Genomic DNA, 16144 nt, shown 5'->3' on the forward strand with positions numbered 1-16144 from the left:
TTTTCTTAAATTTCTATATATTTAAAATTTTAATCCATTTGAAAACTAGGATGGTATATTATAGAAAGTGAAAGATAATTTTCTGATTTTTCTAAAATCATATTTTGAATAACATAGTATCTGCTATATATTTGTAATTATGTTCTTATACTAAATTCTTGCACGTGGTGTGAACAGTGTCTGTGATTTTTTTTTTCCTGTGTCATGATCTGAATGGTTATTCCTGTTATGTTTTGCTCTGTATTGTTTCATCTCTTCACATGGGAGTGCCCTAATGCACAACCATGAACAGAAATACAAATACTACCATATTTCCTAAAGACTCCATAACTTAATGTCACATGACTATTGTTTAAATTTTAGAATGTTGTTGAATCATCAAATCATTGCTATACCATTGGAATCACGTAAAAATCCGTGGATTAATTTCAGCTATGCGGCGGATGGACATCTTGACAATGTTGTCTTTCCGTTCCAGCAATATTAGGTATCTAACAATATTTATTAGTTACTTTATGCACAGTAGAATTTTGTGTCTTTTTTACTTTCAGAGTATATTCTTTGTTGAGGCCTTGAGACTTAAAAGCATTTTTTTTTGTTGTTAAGTGTGAATATGATAATTTTCATTTTCATTCTCATTTATTTGAGCTGTATTTATATTTTCAGTGGTTAAAGAGCATGAAATTTTTAGGAAAAAAGTATTTTGTGCCTATTAGGATTTTGTAATTATATGTTCTGAAAGTTTATTTTTGGTACAAGGAAAGGTATAGTTTTTGTTTTTTTAATTTTCCATCATGAAAAATTTTCCATCAGTTCACCTATAATCTGGCAATAGGGCATATTTTACCCCATATTAAGGATATATTCTTCCATTAAGAGTTTTTAATTAATAGTGAGTATAAAGGTACATCAAATTTCTTGTCTGTACATATCAAGATAATCTTACTTTTAACTTATTAATATGATGAGCTAAAAACATTTTTGAAAAGCAAAAGGATAAGTAAAGTGCCTAAATTCACACAGCTTAAAAGTGCTGAATCTGGAATTTAAAATCAGCTCAAACTCCAGAGTCCATACTGTTTACCAGTACAGCATGGTATATGCTATAAATTCCACAAGAAGATTAAAAATAATCATTCATTTTCATGCCATATAGCAGATAAGTGTTTATAAAATCCTTCACAAAAAAAATTTTTAAGAAGTTTTCTGCCTGGAATACAAGTTTTTTTTTTTTTTTTTTTTTTTTTTTTTTAGTTCTCATATATATTAATATTAATTAGAATAAAATGAAAATACCACTGGGATTGATAGAGATTGAGATTCTGATCAAGTTTAACTCATTTATGCTGATTGCCATTGAAATTAATTTTGTTAAATGCTGAAACTCTCACGTCCCTGCCTTAATAGGTCCCATGACTGAAGGAATATAATTTCTTTGCATTTACCAAGAGCCTATCAATACTCTGTGCATAAGGGGCAGAGGGAGTATTGAGGACTAAGATATATACTACGCCACACAGGCAGAGTGAGCAGCTTACTCCTGGCCTGAGGAACTTATACTCGCCCTGAGAACTTCAGGCTAGTAGACATGAAATCATGTTGAAGAATAATTTTTAAGTGGTACATTGTATGAACTGGAGAAAAATGAATTATTATGTCCAGGGAAAGTACACCTAGAAAGTGTACATCATTAGAGATAGGTTTCGAGAGATTAGGGCGTTATAAGTTCATTCTTCAAATAAAAAATAAAAATCACTTATGAGTAAGACTTGCAGTTTTAGGTAGTCAAAATGAACAAAACCTGCTAATATTGGTTTCCAAAAATTTCTATCCAATGAAGTAAAACCTATTGATTTCTATTTTCTACTTCACTGGAGAGTCATAAAAAGATATAATTAAAGCATTGTGTAAAGTGAAAGAAGTCACAAACATCAGGGTTCAGACCAGATGGATATGTGGAAGCAGTGACTAATTGGGCCACTTTTACCTGTTTTGCCAATGGGTTAAGACATTTCTTCTCATTGCCCAGAAATGGAACCCCTATGCAAACTTCAATTGAGCTACAAATAAACCACTGTTGTAACTTTGAAATAATTGGGTTTTTAGAGGCCTAATCCTTTGAGAAAAGTAATAAGTGAATGATTAGAGCATTTGAAAAATTATATATATTTCCATTGATATATGGAAAATATATTAAGGATATATAAGGTCTAGATGACGATTTTCAACCTATTTGCATACAGCTGTCAATTTCATTGAAATATTTGCAGAAATGAAAACTTGAGACTTAACAGGTTAAATGGCAAATCTTCTACTTACTTTGTATTATTTTTAATCTCTCTTCATTTGTTGAGGTGTAGGATAAAAGAGAACAATGCAGATTTGTTTAGCATCTCACATTCTATAGCTCCAGATTAACTTTATAGTCACTTTTATAACTTTTGGTAAATTTTTGTTTTGATAGCCTCCATCTAGCATTGCTCTACATTCCTATTTGTGGTCTGATTACCAGACATGAATCAATGAATACAAATGACTCTACTGTCATAAAACAAACAAATGACAACAACAACAAAACAAAACAACACAAAAAAAATTAGGAGAAATTACTGTCCTAGATCTGGATTTTTTAAAAAATTTCAATTGCCTATTTGAGATAAAAGAGAATTTGTTTAGTATTATAGCCAACCAAGACCTATCAATATAAGCATGTTCATTTCATTTCTCTTACTGTTAACACATAACTAAGTCAATTCTTTAATTTCATTTCTTTTACTGATAATACTTGGCACTTGTTCTGGAACCCCTTTTAAATATTCAAAGTTAATGGTCATATCTATGTTAGTTCATACTTTGTATTGAAAGTGACAAAAATCCTATATAAACTAACTTAAATAAAAAGAAGTTATCTTAGTTCATGTAACTGAGATTGATGGGTGAGGTCACATTTGGCGCAAAAAAGGATTTGTATGTCACACAACCACCTCAGTACTCCCCCTGTTCACTGTGACATGGATCTCTTTTCACTATGGAAGGTAGTCATTTTTTCCTGCTGTATAAGGAATTATGAATTTCCTGGATGATCTGAGGAAGATATCTGCCTGCTTATAGATATAAGCATCCTTTTAGCATTTTGTTCTGAAAGACAAAAATGAATCTCTTCCACCCATGATTCTATGAAGTAGATCTTATTCTGTATGCTCATTTGTGCTCAGCTCCAATCTCTGAATATTTTATTTCCCAACTTCCATGTCTATTAGTTTGCCTACTAGATTCAGCAAATAAAAGTCTTTGGTGGAACACTGGAGGGTAGGAAGAAAGAATACACTAGAATGTTCCCACTCATGGTTATTCCACTAACTGCTCCATCTACTCTGTGGTCCAGTCCTTGCTGTAATGATGCTGCTATTTTGCTCCTAGACCCCATATAGCTGCTCCTCAGAGATCTGACTGCCACTGAGCTCTTGAACCCAGAACTTAAATCATCTCCTTTGTGCCTCCAACCTGAGTACTGATAGCATCTTCTTACTACTGTTACCTTTGGAGTTTCTTAGATTTTCCTGCTTTGTTTGGAATCTCAGCTCTTTCAAAACCTTTGTGTGATTCCTTCCATTAGACCACCTGGTCTGTGACTGGCAATGCTAGCATGGCTCAACCTGACTTCCAGTAAACCAATCACTGTGACCAAGGTACGAAGTCCTTTGATTGGCTGTGTCTCCTTCATTTCCCCATTCTTGTATTAAGGAGTCATGGACTATGTTACAGTGAAGATATGGGAGAAGAAAAAGCAATGGCTACCATAATAGCAATTCATGTAGTTAATACTCATGAAGAAGATATAAAGGAAATATTTCTTCAAAAGGAATTCCATGCAATAAAGTTTTTTGTAAGTGAATAGTGGAAATAATAATTGCTTTTAAATTTTAAATATCCTATCCTATTCTGTTCTATTTTTCTTTTTCTCTTAATAAGAGGATCTAATATATTAATGATACACTGTGAGTTATATGTTGTTTTAGATGCTATACTAATGCTCACTACAAAGTGTAAAATCAGAGTCCACATACTCATTTGAAATATAAAGAAACTGATGGTAAGTAATATGACCAAAGTCATAAAAGTTAAAAGTAACAGAAATGTGTCAACCTTTTTTTTTGCTACTCTAGAGTCTAAACTCCATCTATTGCACTACCTTGCCACTAATACTTCTTTTTTGAGTGGCTTTGATTCTGCATTTCTCAAATCATAGTTTTCAAAATCTTCACTCAGAACTCATTTTTATGACAAAAATCACTTTACAATAAAGTCATCTGAGAGGAAGTCTACTTATGACTACGGTCTGCAATGATATTCCCTTATATGAAAACCAGAATGGATTCCCCTTTTCTCTACACTTTATACTTGACATTGGCATGATGTTCTCCATAGTGCTGCTAACATTACCTCTTGAGGTCTTTGCACACTTCCTAAACTGTGAAGAAATTATGTAAACATTTGTTGGATAACTTATTAGCTGCTAGGCATTTTCTACAAGTAAGTATTTAGGATACTTTTCATACTTTATTGTGGCATAAAAGGTAAGGACATATTCTTATCAGGAAGTCTGAAATTTGTTCTTCTTTTTTAAAAACAATGAAAATTGTCAGGGAAGCTCTAGAAACTAGTCAAGATCTTATTTGGGCACTCATATCCTGCAGGGCAATATCTGTGAGATTTCCATGAGGAAAAAATGTCCATCTTAACAATTAAGGCAAGTAAGATAGGCTGCTTAATTAGCTAAAAGTTGAGCTAGCAAATGCTGTGAAGATCTCCCTATTTTATTCCTGTTAGTGGAGATTGCTTTCTTCTTTTTATAGGATTCCATTCTATTTTCTGCAGCTCAGCATGAAAGTACACTGACTAATGTAGCCTTCAATTTAACTGTGTTCCTAGGACCATCTGTAAGAATTCATGTATTTCCTGGGAATCTGATCAAATCTCTGTTTTCTTTGGAAGATTAAGGAATTTTGAAATGAATTTTATACTTAAAAGTTTATTTTTATTTGAAAAATTTGTGGGTCAAATGTCTCCAAACTATTCTGTACTTTTGAAATTGATTGGCTTGAATAATTCTCTTTTATGCAGATATATACAAACATTCTTATGTAAAGGCATAAATATCTTCCTATCAGTCACAAAATGTGTTTAATGTGTGTGTGTGTGTGTGTGTGTGTGTGTCTGTGTGTGTGTGTATATAGTGTGGCTTGATTTTTCCTTTTTCTTCCCTTTTGTCCTTCATCCATACTTCTTGCCCCGTTGGGTAATACTTCTTGACAACGTGGTTTATATCTTTTTTATATTTTAATACAATATAAACACACATATGAAAGTATTGCTCATGAAAGTATTTTTTCTTTTCAAAAAATGAACTGTGTACAGTTTTCTGCATCTTGATTTTCCCATTTCATAACACTACATGGAACTTCCCAAAGCTATCTGTCATAGTTTTTTCAGTCTTTTAATGACTGTGTTATATTCCAAGGCGTGGACATATAACAATTTAGTCAATCTTTCCCCTGTGACTGCTTGCTTTTTCAGGTTAGTGTTTATGCTACTGTGAACAAGGCTATAATGTGTATTCTTTTAAAAATGTTCTTATATACTGGTGCTCAGCTTTTTATGGGATAGATTCCCAAGAGTTGGGAGCACTGACTTACTAGATACTGACATACTACTTTTTCAAAAAGGTGTCAAAACAGATATTTCTACCAGTTTTGGATAAGATTACACTGTTTTCCATAAGTCACAACCACTAGGTGTGTGTTTATTCAAAAAATAAAGTCCTTGTCCTCATCATGTGTTCATTAGTAGTCAAGGTACAAGATAAATAAGTAAATAACATTATGATGTCACACATTTGCTTTGAAGAAAAGTAACATAGAGTTAAGAAATAGGAAGGTCATGACCACTTTAAAAGAGATGGCCATAGAAGGCTTCTCCAAGCAGACCATGTTTTGGTAGAGATTCAGTGAAGTGAGGGAGTGGACCATGAACTATCTGAATGGCAGGAGGCTTTCAGAAAGAAGGAACAGCAAACAGAATATGTCAGGAAAGAGTTTGACCCTGTGGGCATAGGCTATGGGGAGTACATGGAGAAATCAAGGAGACCAGACTGGAAGTTACTGCTGGGCAGTGGAAGATGTGGGGCATTGGATTGTGCAGCAGCTGTGGAGATGGTGAGAAGTGGCCAGATAAAAGACACATCTTAAAGTCAAAGCTAACAGGCGATGCTGACTGGTTATGAGGTGTGAGGGAAACAGATGAACATTAATGACTCCTGGGTCTTTCAAAATAATCTTTGTATTTAGACTTATGGAAAAGTAGCACAGAGAATTCCCATGACGCCTTTGCCCAGCTTTTCCTAATGTTAGCCTCTTACATAACTGTAACACACTGGTCAAACTGAGAAACCATCACTGGGTACTATAAACCAGAGGAGAGACTCTTCAGATTTCTGTTTATTCATGAATGCCATTTTCCTGATCTAGGACCCCTCTGACCAGGAATACTACATTAAATTGGGTCATCATGCTTCCATGCTTCCATCTGTGACAGTTGTTCAGTCTTTCTGGTTTCATGACTGTGACTTTTTGAAGAATATCAGTCATGTTTTTGTAGAATGTTCTTTAATTTTGGCTTCCTCTGATGTTTTCTTTTGGTTAGACTGGATGTTTGGGTTGGGGAAGAAACCGTGTGAGTGATGTGCTGTGCTTATTACATCATATCAGAGAGTACATAGTGTCAGCATGATGTATCACTGGTGGTGTAAAGTTAATCTCTCAAATGAGATGTAGTCTGCCACGTTTCTCCACTCTAACATTACTGTTTTCATTTTGCTATACTTTGTGTGTGTGCACAGGAGCATGAGCTTGTACTTGTGTTTGAAACAACTTGCTAAGTAAGCTCACATTCCAGGTGGGGAAGGTTGGGAATTGGGCTTCATTTCTTGAAAAGGGAGTATCTATATTATTTGAAGATATTTTGTAAGAATATTAAATCATTTATTTATGACTTATAGTGATTTATTTTTGGTATAATCTAATGTTATTTTTCCTTTTTGTTCCATAAAGTGTGTCAATTTGGGGACCACTAAGAGCTCTTTCAGATTGGCTCATGTGACTCTCTCTCACTCCCTCCTCACTTTCTGCACTGCACAATGTTTCAGTTTCATCTGTATTTCCTCTGCCCCAGTCCTAGAATCAGTCATTTCCCTAATGGGCAATTTTCAATATGAACAATTGTGTAAATGATGATGCCATTTCCTGAAACGGAAAAGCCTGGAGGAGGAGGAAACTTATAATTTCTCCTGTGCCCCATACACACACACACACTTTCTTCCTTCATCCGGTATAGAATGGCAGCTGAGGAATGGACAGTATCCTTTTTAAAAAACTATTGCTAGAAAATGGAACAGAGAAATAGGGTAATGGTGAAATGGAGAGCTCACATATTGGAAAACAATTTTATTCTTTCGAGAGGGAAGGCCTTATGTTACATTTACATACAGATGGGAACAACCCAGTAAAATGGGAAAAAAAATGATCCGGGAGGGAAAGGGTATAATTGAAATAGTAAAAATCTGGGTTAGTGAAAGCAAATGGAAATTATGGCTCAAGATTGGGGATTGACCTTAGGTAAGGTAGAGAAGTTCCTCAGTTATAATAGGACTGAAGGCAGACAATAGAGATATAAATATCAAGAGTGTAAAGGATGTAGTGGAAGGAAATGGAGGAAATTGAATTGTGGTGCTTTCAATTTTCTTAGAAGCAATGTCATAAACTGAGAGTGAGGAGGTGGGAAGGAATGTGGGAGGACTGAAGAGTCAAAGGTGCCCTTTCAAGGGGTATCATGGAATTGAAGCATGAATTAAGAAGGGAAATAGGATAAATTGGGGACGCATGTGAGGTGAGGACAGGTTCATAGCAGGAGGAAAGCTGAGTTTATCAGGTGTTCTTTTTTATGTTTCTTTTTATTTTTTTCACTTTTTGGTCACAGTAGTTTGAAGAAGAGAGAGGGCAAGGACTTGGAGGTGAGTGCATGTGCACGTGAGAGACTACCACGAAGAATCAAAGATTGTAAAGTGGGGAAGTGTGAACATTACTGGGATGTCTGAAAATGTGTAGAGGCCAGGAAACATTTTTATTGTAGAAAATTTTTATGATTTAAACAACATGGAGACCTTTGTGGTTTCTCTAAGGCTTCCCTCTAACCTGCCCTGCTGATCCTGTTTCCCCATTGTAGCAGTAGTACTTGAAACACATTTTAAATTCCTTCTAGGATAATTAGTCAAGTTTGCAACTCTTCTAAAACCAGTCTTTTCTTTTTTTTTAAATTTTTTTATTAGTGCTTATAGTTATACATAATTGTGGGATTTATTTTTATATAATCATACATGCATGGAACATAATTTGCTCCATTGAAGTCCCCACTGTTTCTTTCTCTTTCTTCCTCCCTTCCCTTGTTCCCCTTCCTCTACTCCACTGACCTTCCTTCTGTTTATTCATTTTTTAATAATCGGTGCTTTATAAATATACATAAAGGTGAAATTGTGGTATATTCATATATGTACATAGCATAATTTGCTCAATTTCATTTTGCAATTCCTCCTCTTTCCAGTCCCTCCTGCCTCCCCCTTAATTGCCTTCCTTTACTCCACTGATCTACCTTCTGTTTTCCCCCTTGTTTTGCTTTAGCTTCTGTGTATGAAGGAAAACGTTTAAACTTTGACTTTCTAAGTCTGTCTTATTTCACTTAGTATGAACTTCTCTATCCTAACTAACGTTAATCCCCATCTTGAGCCATAGTTTCCATTTCTTTTCACTAACCCAGGTTTTTACTACTTCAATGACACCCTCTCCAGTTCCATCCATTTACCAGCAAATGCCATAATTTCATTCTTCTCTATGACTGAGTAAAACTCCATTGTGTATATATATATATACCACATTTTCTTTATCCACTCATCTGTTGATGGTTACCTGGGACTGGTCATATCTTTCTAATTCACAGTTTTCTGCAGAAATCATCCACTTTTTTAGGTTTTAAATTTTTATCTAAATTGTTAAGATTTTATCTAAATTTATCTAGATTGTCTTGTAATTATTTCACGTTCCCAATAATCGTAATGTCTCTTCCCATGCTTTCAAATTTACATTTACACATTTTAGAGAATTGTTCGCATAGTCTTGAGCACTGATGATTGAATGGAAGAGTCTCATGATCAATTTTTTATGTTTTTTGTCTTCTTTACTGAAATAAAATGACTAAATCTTATCATTATTTTGGAAACACTTGTCCAAATGTGATGCTGATTTTTACATTTCAACACAGGTTTGGAAAAAATGGAAATTTGTGATTTGATGAATGGACTAAAAGCTGCATGTTTTTGATAACCATAGTTCAGCATTGTGTGATGACTCAAAATTGGAGTGATATTCTTAAAGAATAAATGTAAATAGAATCAGCATGACTGGCAGTGAGTTTTTTTCTTTTCTTAAAAACATAGGGTCAAACTTTACATGGTAGATTGGCCTTTCCTGCTAGCTTTCTTTCTTCTATATCCTTTGCTTCTGTCAGGAAGCTGTCCCTCAGAATACATGAGACTTTTGCAGGTTTCAGGCCTATTAATTAAGCAGTGCTGTATTTGAGATGCAGTTGTACATACAAATGAACTATTACACTGAATTTACAAGATTTGTTGTCACTTTAGAAACACCAGACTATTCCCCTATTTGTTTTCACAGACGAATATTCTCTTTTGAAATATTTATATTTTGATGTGAGGCAGACAGATGTTGGCTTAATGTGCTCAAATTTTGTGATTCTGGGAGAAATGTATATTTTCAAAATCCCAGTATTTGCAAGAAAGTTTAAAAGGTAGGAACAAGATAAGAATATTTCAATCAAGTTATATGTCCTTACAACTAATCTCTGAATCACCTGTTGAAATGACATATTATTGTTCAGGCCAAGGCCATCACTGGAATGTGACCTTCAGTGACCTTAGTGCTGGCTAACTTGGCTACTGATTGAAATACGCTAACAAGAGCTTTGTGCCTCACTGACCTACTAAAGGTGCCCTTCAAAGAAAATGTTGACAAGCATAGGAGAATATCTTGTTCCTTGCCACTCCAGGTGACTGCTGGGTTTTGTAGGATGAAATACAGTGCCATTCATGGGCAACCAGGAAAGTGAGGGAGCTGAGACAAGGAGAGGAAGTCCTTTCCCTTTCCTTCCAGCATGACAATTTTGAAGGAATTTCCACAAATAAGCAGCTGATTTTCAGAGACTTTCTTAGCAGAACCTCAAATATTAGAAAAGACCAGGTTTGAATCCGAAGTGTTAGGTTCACATTTCTAATTGATGACTTAGGTTTATGTCCATTTTATTTTGCATAGGATGCATAATCAGACATCTGACATGGATTCTTTAGTAAGCCTAACAAAGCCTCGTGAAGACAAGTGACACATTTACATGAGTATACCTGTCGCCAGACTTCTACAACTTTTAGCCTCCTCCAACATTTTTCATAGTACCTATAGTCATCCTCAGATTGGTCCCAGATGTCATTTGTCACTGCTAAGCCCACTCATAGGAGAAGGAGCCCACTCATGTTTGATATAACAGACAAAGCTAGGCTATCCAACTGGTCTTTATTACCTCATAAAGATAAGATTCTAGCAAAATGGGAGCTCACACTAATCTTGTGTAAATCACCCGCTGATGGGCCCAGAGGGCTTGCAAAGGAAGAGCAGCAGCCCCTAATCATCCTGAAGTGTATTTTCAGGGATGATTTCTCTGCAGAATTGCCTGAGAGTGAGTGTTGTAGAGATCTTAGCAACACACCTCTAAATACTGTCTCTTACTCACCTGTGAACATACACTGATTTACACAGTCTCACACAGCCAAGGTCCCCAGTTCTCATCCACTGGGACAAGGTGCTAAATTGGAATGATTTCACACATCTACTACTGTGCATTTTGCACAGAACTGGAATTGATCCCAGATCTCCAATACTTAGGTCACTGCCCCAATGTGATTTTTTTTTTTTTTCCAGAGACCTTTTTCTTTTGTGGTGACTCCTCCCTCATTGGATCTACTCATCTCAGAGTCAGTCCTGTTCCTAACAGTTTACTAATATATACTTGACCTTCAGACAGGTTGGAGTTTTAGTCCCTTTTTTCCATAGATAGGGGCACCTTTACCTCTGTCTAAATTACATGCTAATTGCAGGTATGTAAATTTAGATCACTAGATTTCATAGTACTTTTGCTTTTCTCAATACCTTAAATGCCAAAAGAATGTATTTTAATGGGTTATAAAATACAATTATGTTTTTATTTAAATCTTAATTATTGGTATGCAAAAATACTTAATATCTTCATTTGGACTTAGCTAAATGTCACAAATAGAGTTAATTTTCTTATTTATAAAATAAGGAACTCGAACTAGGTAGCAGTTTCCCTAAGAAGCAAAAGTTTTAGTTTTAAGATACAGTTTTGAATGAAATTTCAAAAGGCAAAAGTGACAAATAATACAGAATTCATTTTCATTAACAAGAGAATTTGAGTTGAAATTATGAATGAAATTTATAGACATTTAATTCAGTATGTAATTTATTAGTTTTAGTTGCAAATAATTTAAGTTTATATTCAATGGACACATTCAGAGATATGTTAGTATACTAGCTTACTGATTGATTTTTAATTGAGTTGCAGTCTTAGGATATTTATCTTTACCAAAGAAAGCAAAAAAAGTTATGTTCTGAAATATTCCTTAAAGTGATTGCAAGACTGATTCAAGTATTTCTTCAGTGGTCTCCAGTGCGCCATCATTTGAGTGTGAAATTATACAATACATAATTGTATTTTATAACCCATTAAAATACGTTCTTTTGGCATTTAAGGTATTGAGAAAAGCAAAAGTACTATGAAATCTAGTGATCTAAATTTAAATATTTAGATATTTAAAATTATACTTAAAAGTTGAATTTTGAATCAGTCTTTCTGAGATACCTTAAGTGCTGCTGGAGGTAGGGTTCCTCAGAACCAAACTAGACTTAACAACCTCTCCTAGCTCTGTAATTCTAAGGGCTACTTGATATTTCTGTGCTATTTTCCAAGTATCACAGATATTAAAGTTTGTCACAAATCTTTATCCAAGAATATCCATGTAGATACTCATAAAATTTAAAGAAAGTAAGAGGCCCTTGGAGACACAATCTTCCTGAGATAATTTTTTTCTTAAAGATTTTTGACATTTTTTTTTTTTGTTCCTATGATCAGTGTAAGTTGCTTGCTTAGGATATTTCGTCATTCAGTTGCAAATTCGAGGTGTTTGTACTTTAGCTGTTGTCATTGTGATTAGTGATGGTTCAGATCTGCCTCCTACTAAACAGGATAAATTACACTTCACAAGTTCTTCTTCATTTTCAAGGTAATCTACCTCATTTTCTACATTTTTATATGGACATAATATTTATCTTAACTTCGGAGAGTGAAAGATTAATTAATGATCTAGAAAGGGTGATTATATACATTTTAGTTTGGTAAATAAAATGTATGTGATTACTGCTAGGATGTCTTCATCTCTTCAATTTGTTGCACTAATCATTTTAAATTTTGGCATTGTAATTTTAAAAAAAATACTGTGTTAATATATATTTTGTAAAGTATGTTTTGTTCTGTTTAAAAGCCTAAGTTATCTTAAAAACTGTTTAAACTTTTGCATTAATTTTAGAATTAAATAACTTTCCTTAAGCAAATAAAAAATAACAAATATTCATCATGATATTCATTAGCCATCAAAACCTATAACATTTTGTTTGATTTAATTTTTCTTGAATATAAATCTCGAGTCTAGAAATTGTTTAAGTCTAGGTTGTATGGATTAATAAAATGGATGCATCTTATCCATAACAATATTTGGTGATTGAAAAGCAGGTAAATAAATGAATTAAAGTGTGTAAATTATTAGAAATTCACTACATTCTTTTAGGAAGGACATTCCTCTTCACTAAATTATATAAGATATGAGTAACTATTTCTATATTGAATTAAGCCTTACTTATATTCCAAGATTAGTATTGACTTTCCCTTATGTAAAATTTGTTTTCACTTTGTAGTCAGCTTTACTTTTCGAAAATACAACTTTTTGTAACATCGAGGCATATTTTCCTTTTTAAGGAAAAAATAAGGAGATATCAACAGACTGAAAGAATGTTTCCAGAGGCATAGAGTCTTCCGGGAAACACTGGAGTTCATGAGATCTGAAGGTTAGCAGTTTATGCATTACTATTTTCATGCTTTTTAGAGATTGGATTGTAAATGTGTAATTGTTCTAAGTTTTTGTTGCTAATGTGTACTTGGATTTAAGTGAAAATGTTCTGAGTGAAAACAGGTGTTTTTAACAAGATTTCCTTGAGATCTTTACAAATACATTCACACAAGAAATGTACTATTTAGTTACATTAGGGATAGCTGAAAAAAATTTGTATTAATAGGAAACTACTGGTTATTACAATTTGCTTCACTTTTAAAGGTATCACTATTTGCATAAAAATAGATATTAGGCATCACTATAAAATTTTCTTTCTCAGATTTTTCTGTTAAAGGATGTACACCTAAGCCGGGCGTGGTGATGCTGGCCTATAATCCCAGTGACTCTAGAGGCTGAGGCAGGAGGTTCAAGAGTTAAAAGTCATACTCAGCAAAAGTGAGGTGCTAAGCAACTCAGTGAGACCCTGTCTCTAAATAAAATACAAAATAGGGCTGGGGACGTGGCTCAGTGGTTGAGTGCCCCTGAGTTCAATCCCGGTACCCTCCCCCAAAATAATATGAATGTACACTTATTTAGTGAATTTTTCATTCCTTTTGTATCTTTGGCTACAACACACACACACACACACACACATATAAAATTTAGGATATTCTCTCAACATTCTCTCTCTTTTTTTTTTGGTGCTGGGTATTGAACCTAGGGCCTCATGCTTTCGAGGCAAGCACTCTACCAACTGAGCTATATCCCCAACTTAACATTCTTTGAATCCCATTCTGCAGTGGAATATTGTCACAGAAATATTCTTTCCTTTGGAAAATGTATCTTCCATAAAATGACAATTAATTCGAGTGAGTAAGGATCTTGGGGATCTTTTCTAAATTGTTTAAAGTTATAAGACTAGAAAAGAAGACCCATTATTAAATAGCTTATAATAACAACTAATATAAAATATTTATTTAGAGTTTATAATTACAATGTAGGTTAAAATGGTCCATTCTAATAGTGTAGCTTTAAAAAGTGAATGGTTTCTGATTTATTTATGTCATGAAACTCAATGTCATGTATTCATAAATTTAAATGAAAAATTACTGATGATGTTTTCAGTCTTGTTTTCAATCTCTATTTTTTCTTATTTGCCCAGGAGTTTTTTTGCTTATTTATTTAGTACGTACTATATGTAAGGCGGTGGACTAAATGTTCGGGTTGTTTCGAAATGAATAAGATTTAGTTTCTGTTGTCAAAAATTGCCCAATGACTGTGCTATCCAGAAATTAATTTTATTATTAACTCAAGCAATGCATAATTAAAAAGAAAAATCAGATTTTGAAATGTCTTGTAATGAATTCTAAAATCAAATGTAAAGTATTTGGGCATTATTTATATGTTCACAAATGGCTTTTCTTACTTTAGAAAACAGTTTATCCCAATGAGAAGGTTGCGGCATTACAGCCCACAGGTGACTTTGTATTATAGTGGCTCTTCAAGTACAGCACAAGTAAGGGATAAAAGATTCTAAGAAAGAAAAGTGTCTCTCTTGCCGCAATTGCTAATTTAACATTGTGAGAAACAGTTTTGCAAACAACTATGAAAGTAACAAAGTAGAACTGCCTGCTTGGTTCTTTTTTTTTTTCAATCCCAGTACATTCAGTTTCTTTATTAAGCTCAACAGAGAATTGAATCATTTTCCCCAATGACCCATAAAGACTTGTAGGTTTGAAAGGGATTGAATGCTATAACCTCCTAAGGGATCGTATGCAAATAGTAACTGGGAGAGTAAAGAGAGTTAAAATGATCTGAGAGCTGAGATCTGCTTGAAATGAAATTGGACACCACTGTGCTTCTCAAGAGTTTTTTTTGTTTTTTTTTTCCTTTAAGGTGATGCCTTATGAAGTTAAAGTAAGTCTAGTAATTAAAAACAGTAAAATTATTTTAATGAAAAGTGAGTGAAGACACTCCAAGCCTAATTTACCATTAGACAAGTAGTTTAATTCACTTATATAGCAACTGTAGTCATTCAATAAATATGTATAAAGTGCCTACTATATGTATGGGCAGCAGTGGGTAAGAAGGAAAGCAGTGAATAAATTCACCAAGTGCCTTGGTGGAAATTACATGCTACTTGCAGCTTGTAGGTAATTTAAAAAAAGAAAAACAAAACTCAGCTATGTATTATGTTTGATGGCTCTAAGTGTAATAGAGAAAAAAATAAAAAGAAAGGAAATACTGAGTGTAAGAACAGGTGGGACTTTTAGAGAAGCCTAATGACTTAGTAGTATGTAATTTATGCATAAGAGATGGGTGTTATTTGTCCACATAGTGCCAACTAAAAACAAACATAAGGAAATAAAACACCTGATGGTAAATTTCCTAAATCATCATTAGTTAAGGTGTATGTTGTTAATGCATGTAAAGTAACTAGTATGTGTCTTTCTCAACTTCACCAGAACGAAAAATAATATTTTTTAAAAACGACATTGTATTTACTACATGTATTCGAAGCATCATATTATTTGAAATAAAGAAATATACAATGGAACACAGATTGGCCCATTCACCTATGAAAGGGATGAAGACTATACCTATTTATTTTTGTATAAAGGGCAGTCAACCAATCTTTTTTTATTTTTATTTTTACTTTTATTTTTGGCCATGCAGAGGATGGAAAACAGGGCTCATTCATGCTAGGCAAGCACCCTACTATTGAGCCACATTTCCAGTCTGATTCATTTTTTTAATCAAATAAAATATTAAAATCTTAAAGTGGTTAAGTATCTCTATGCCAGTAAACATAGATTGTTCTAGAAAACTGAATATAATTTTTTGTAG

At 33.7% G+C, this 16144-nt stretch overlaps 1 protein-coding gene across 4 annotated transcripts in view; it reads left to right on the forward strand.

Moving 5' to 3' along the window:
- The window catches only part of CSRNP3 (cysteine and serine rich nuclear protein 3), a 214598-nt gene that overhangs the window by 51319 nt on the left and 147135 nt on the right, over positions 1-16144 (forward strand). For all 4 annotated transcript variants that reach the window (XM_079134433.1, XM_079134431.1, XM_079134434.1 and 1 more), the window contains one exon: positions 13225-13313. In XM_079134433.1, coding sequence (XP_078990559.1) covers positions 13301-13313 — 13 coding nt within the window. In that variant the 5' untranslated portion in view covers positions 13225-13300. The remainder of the gene's footprint in view (positions 1-13224; positions 13314-16144) is intronic.

This window comes from Sciurus vulgaris, assembly GCF_902686455.1.
Source record: "Sciurus vulgaris genome assembly, chromosome: 3".
Taxonomy (NCBI): domain Eukaryota; kingdom Metazoa; phylum Chordata; class Mammalia; order Rodentia; family Sciuridae; genus Sciurus; species Sciurus vulgaris.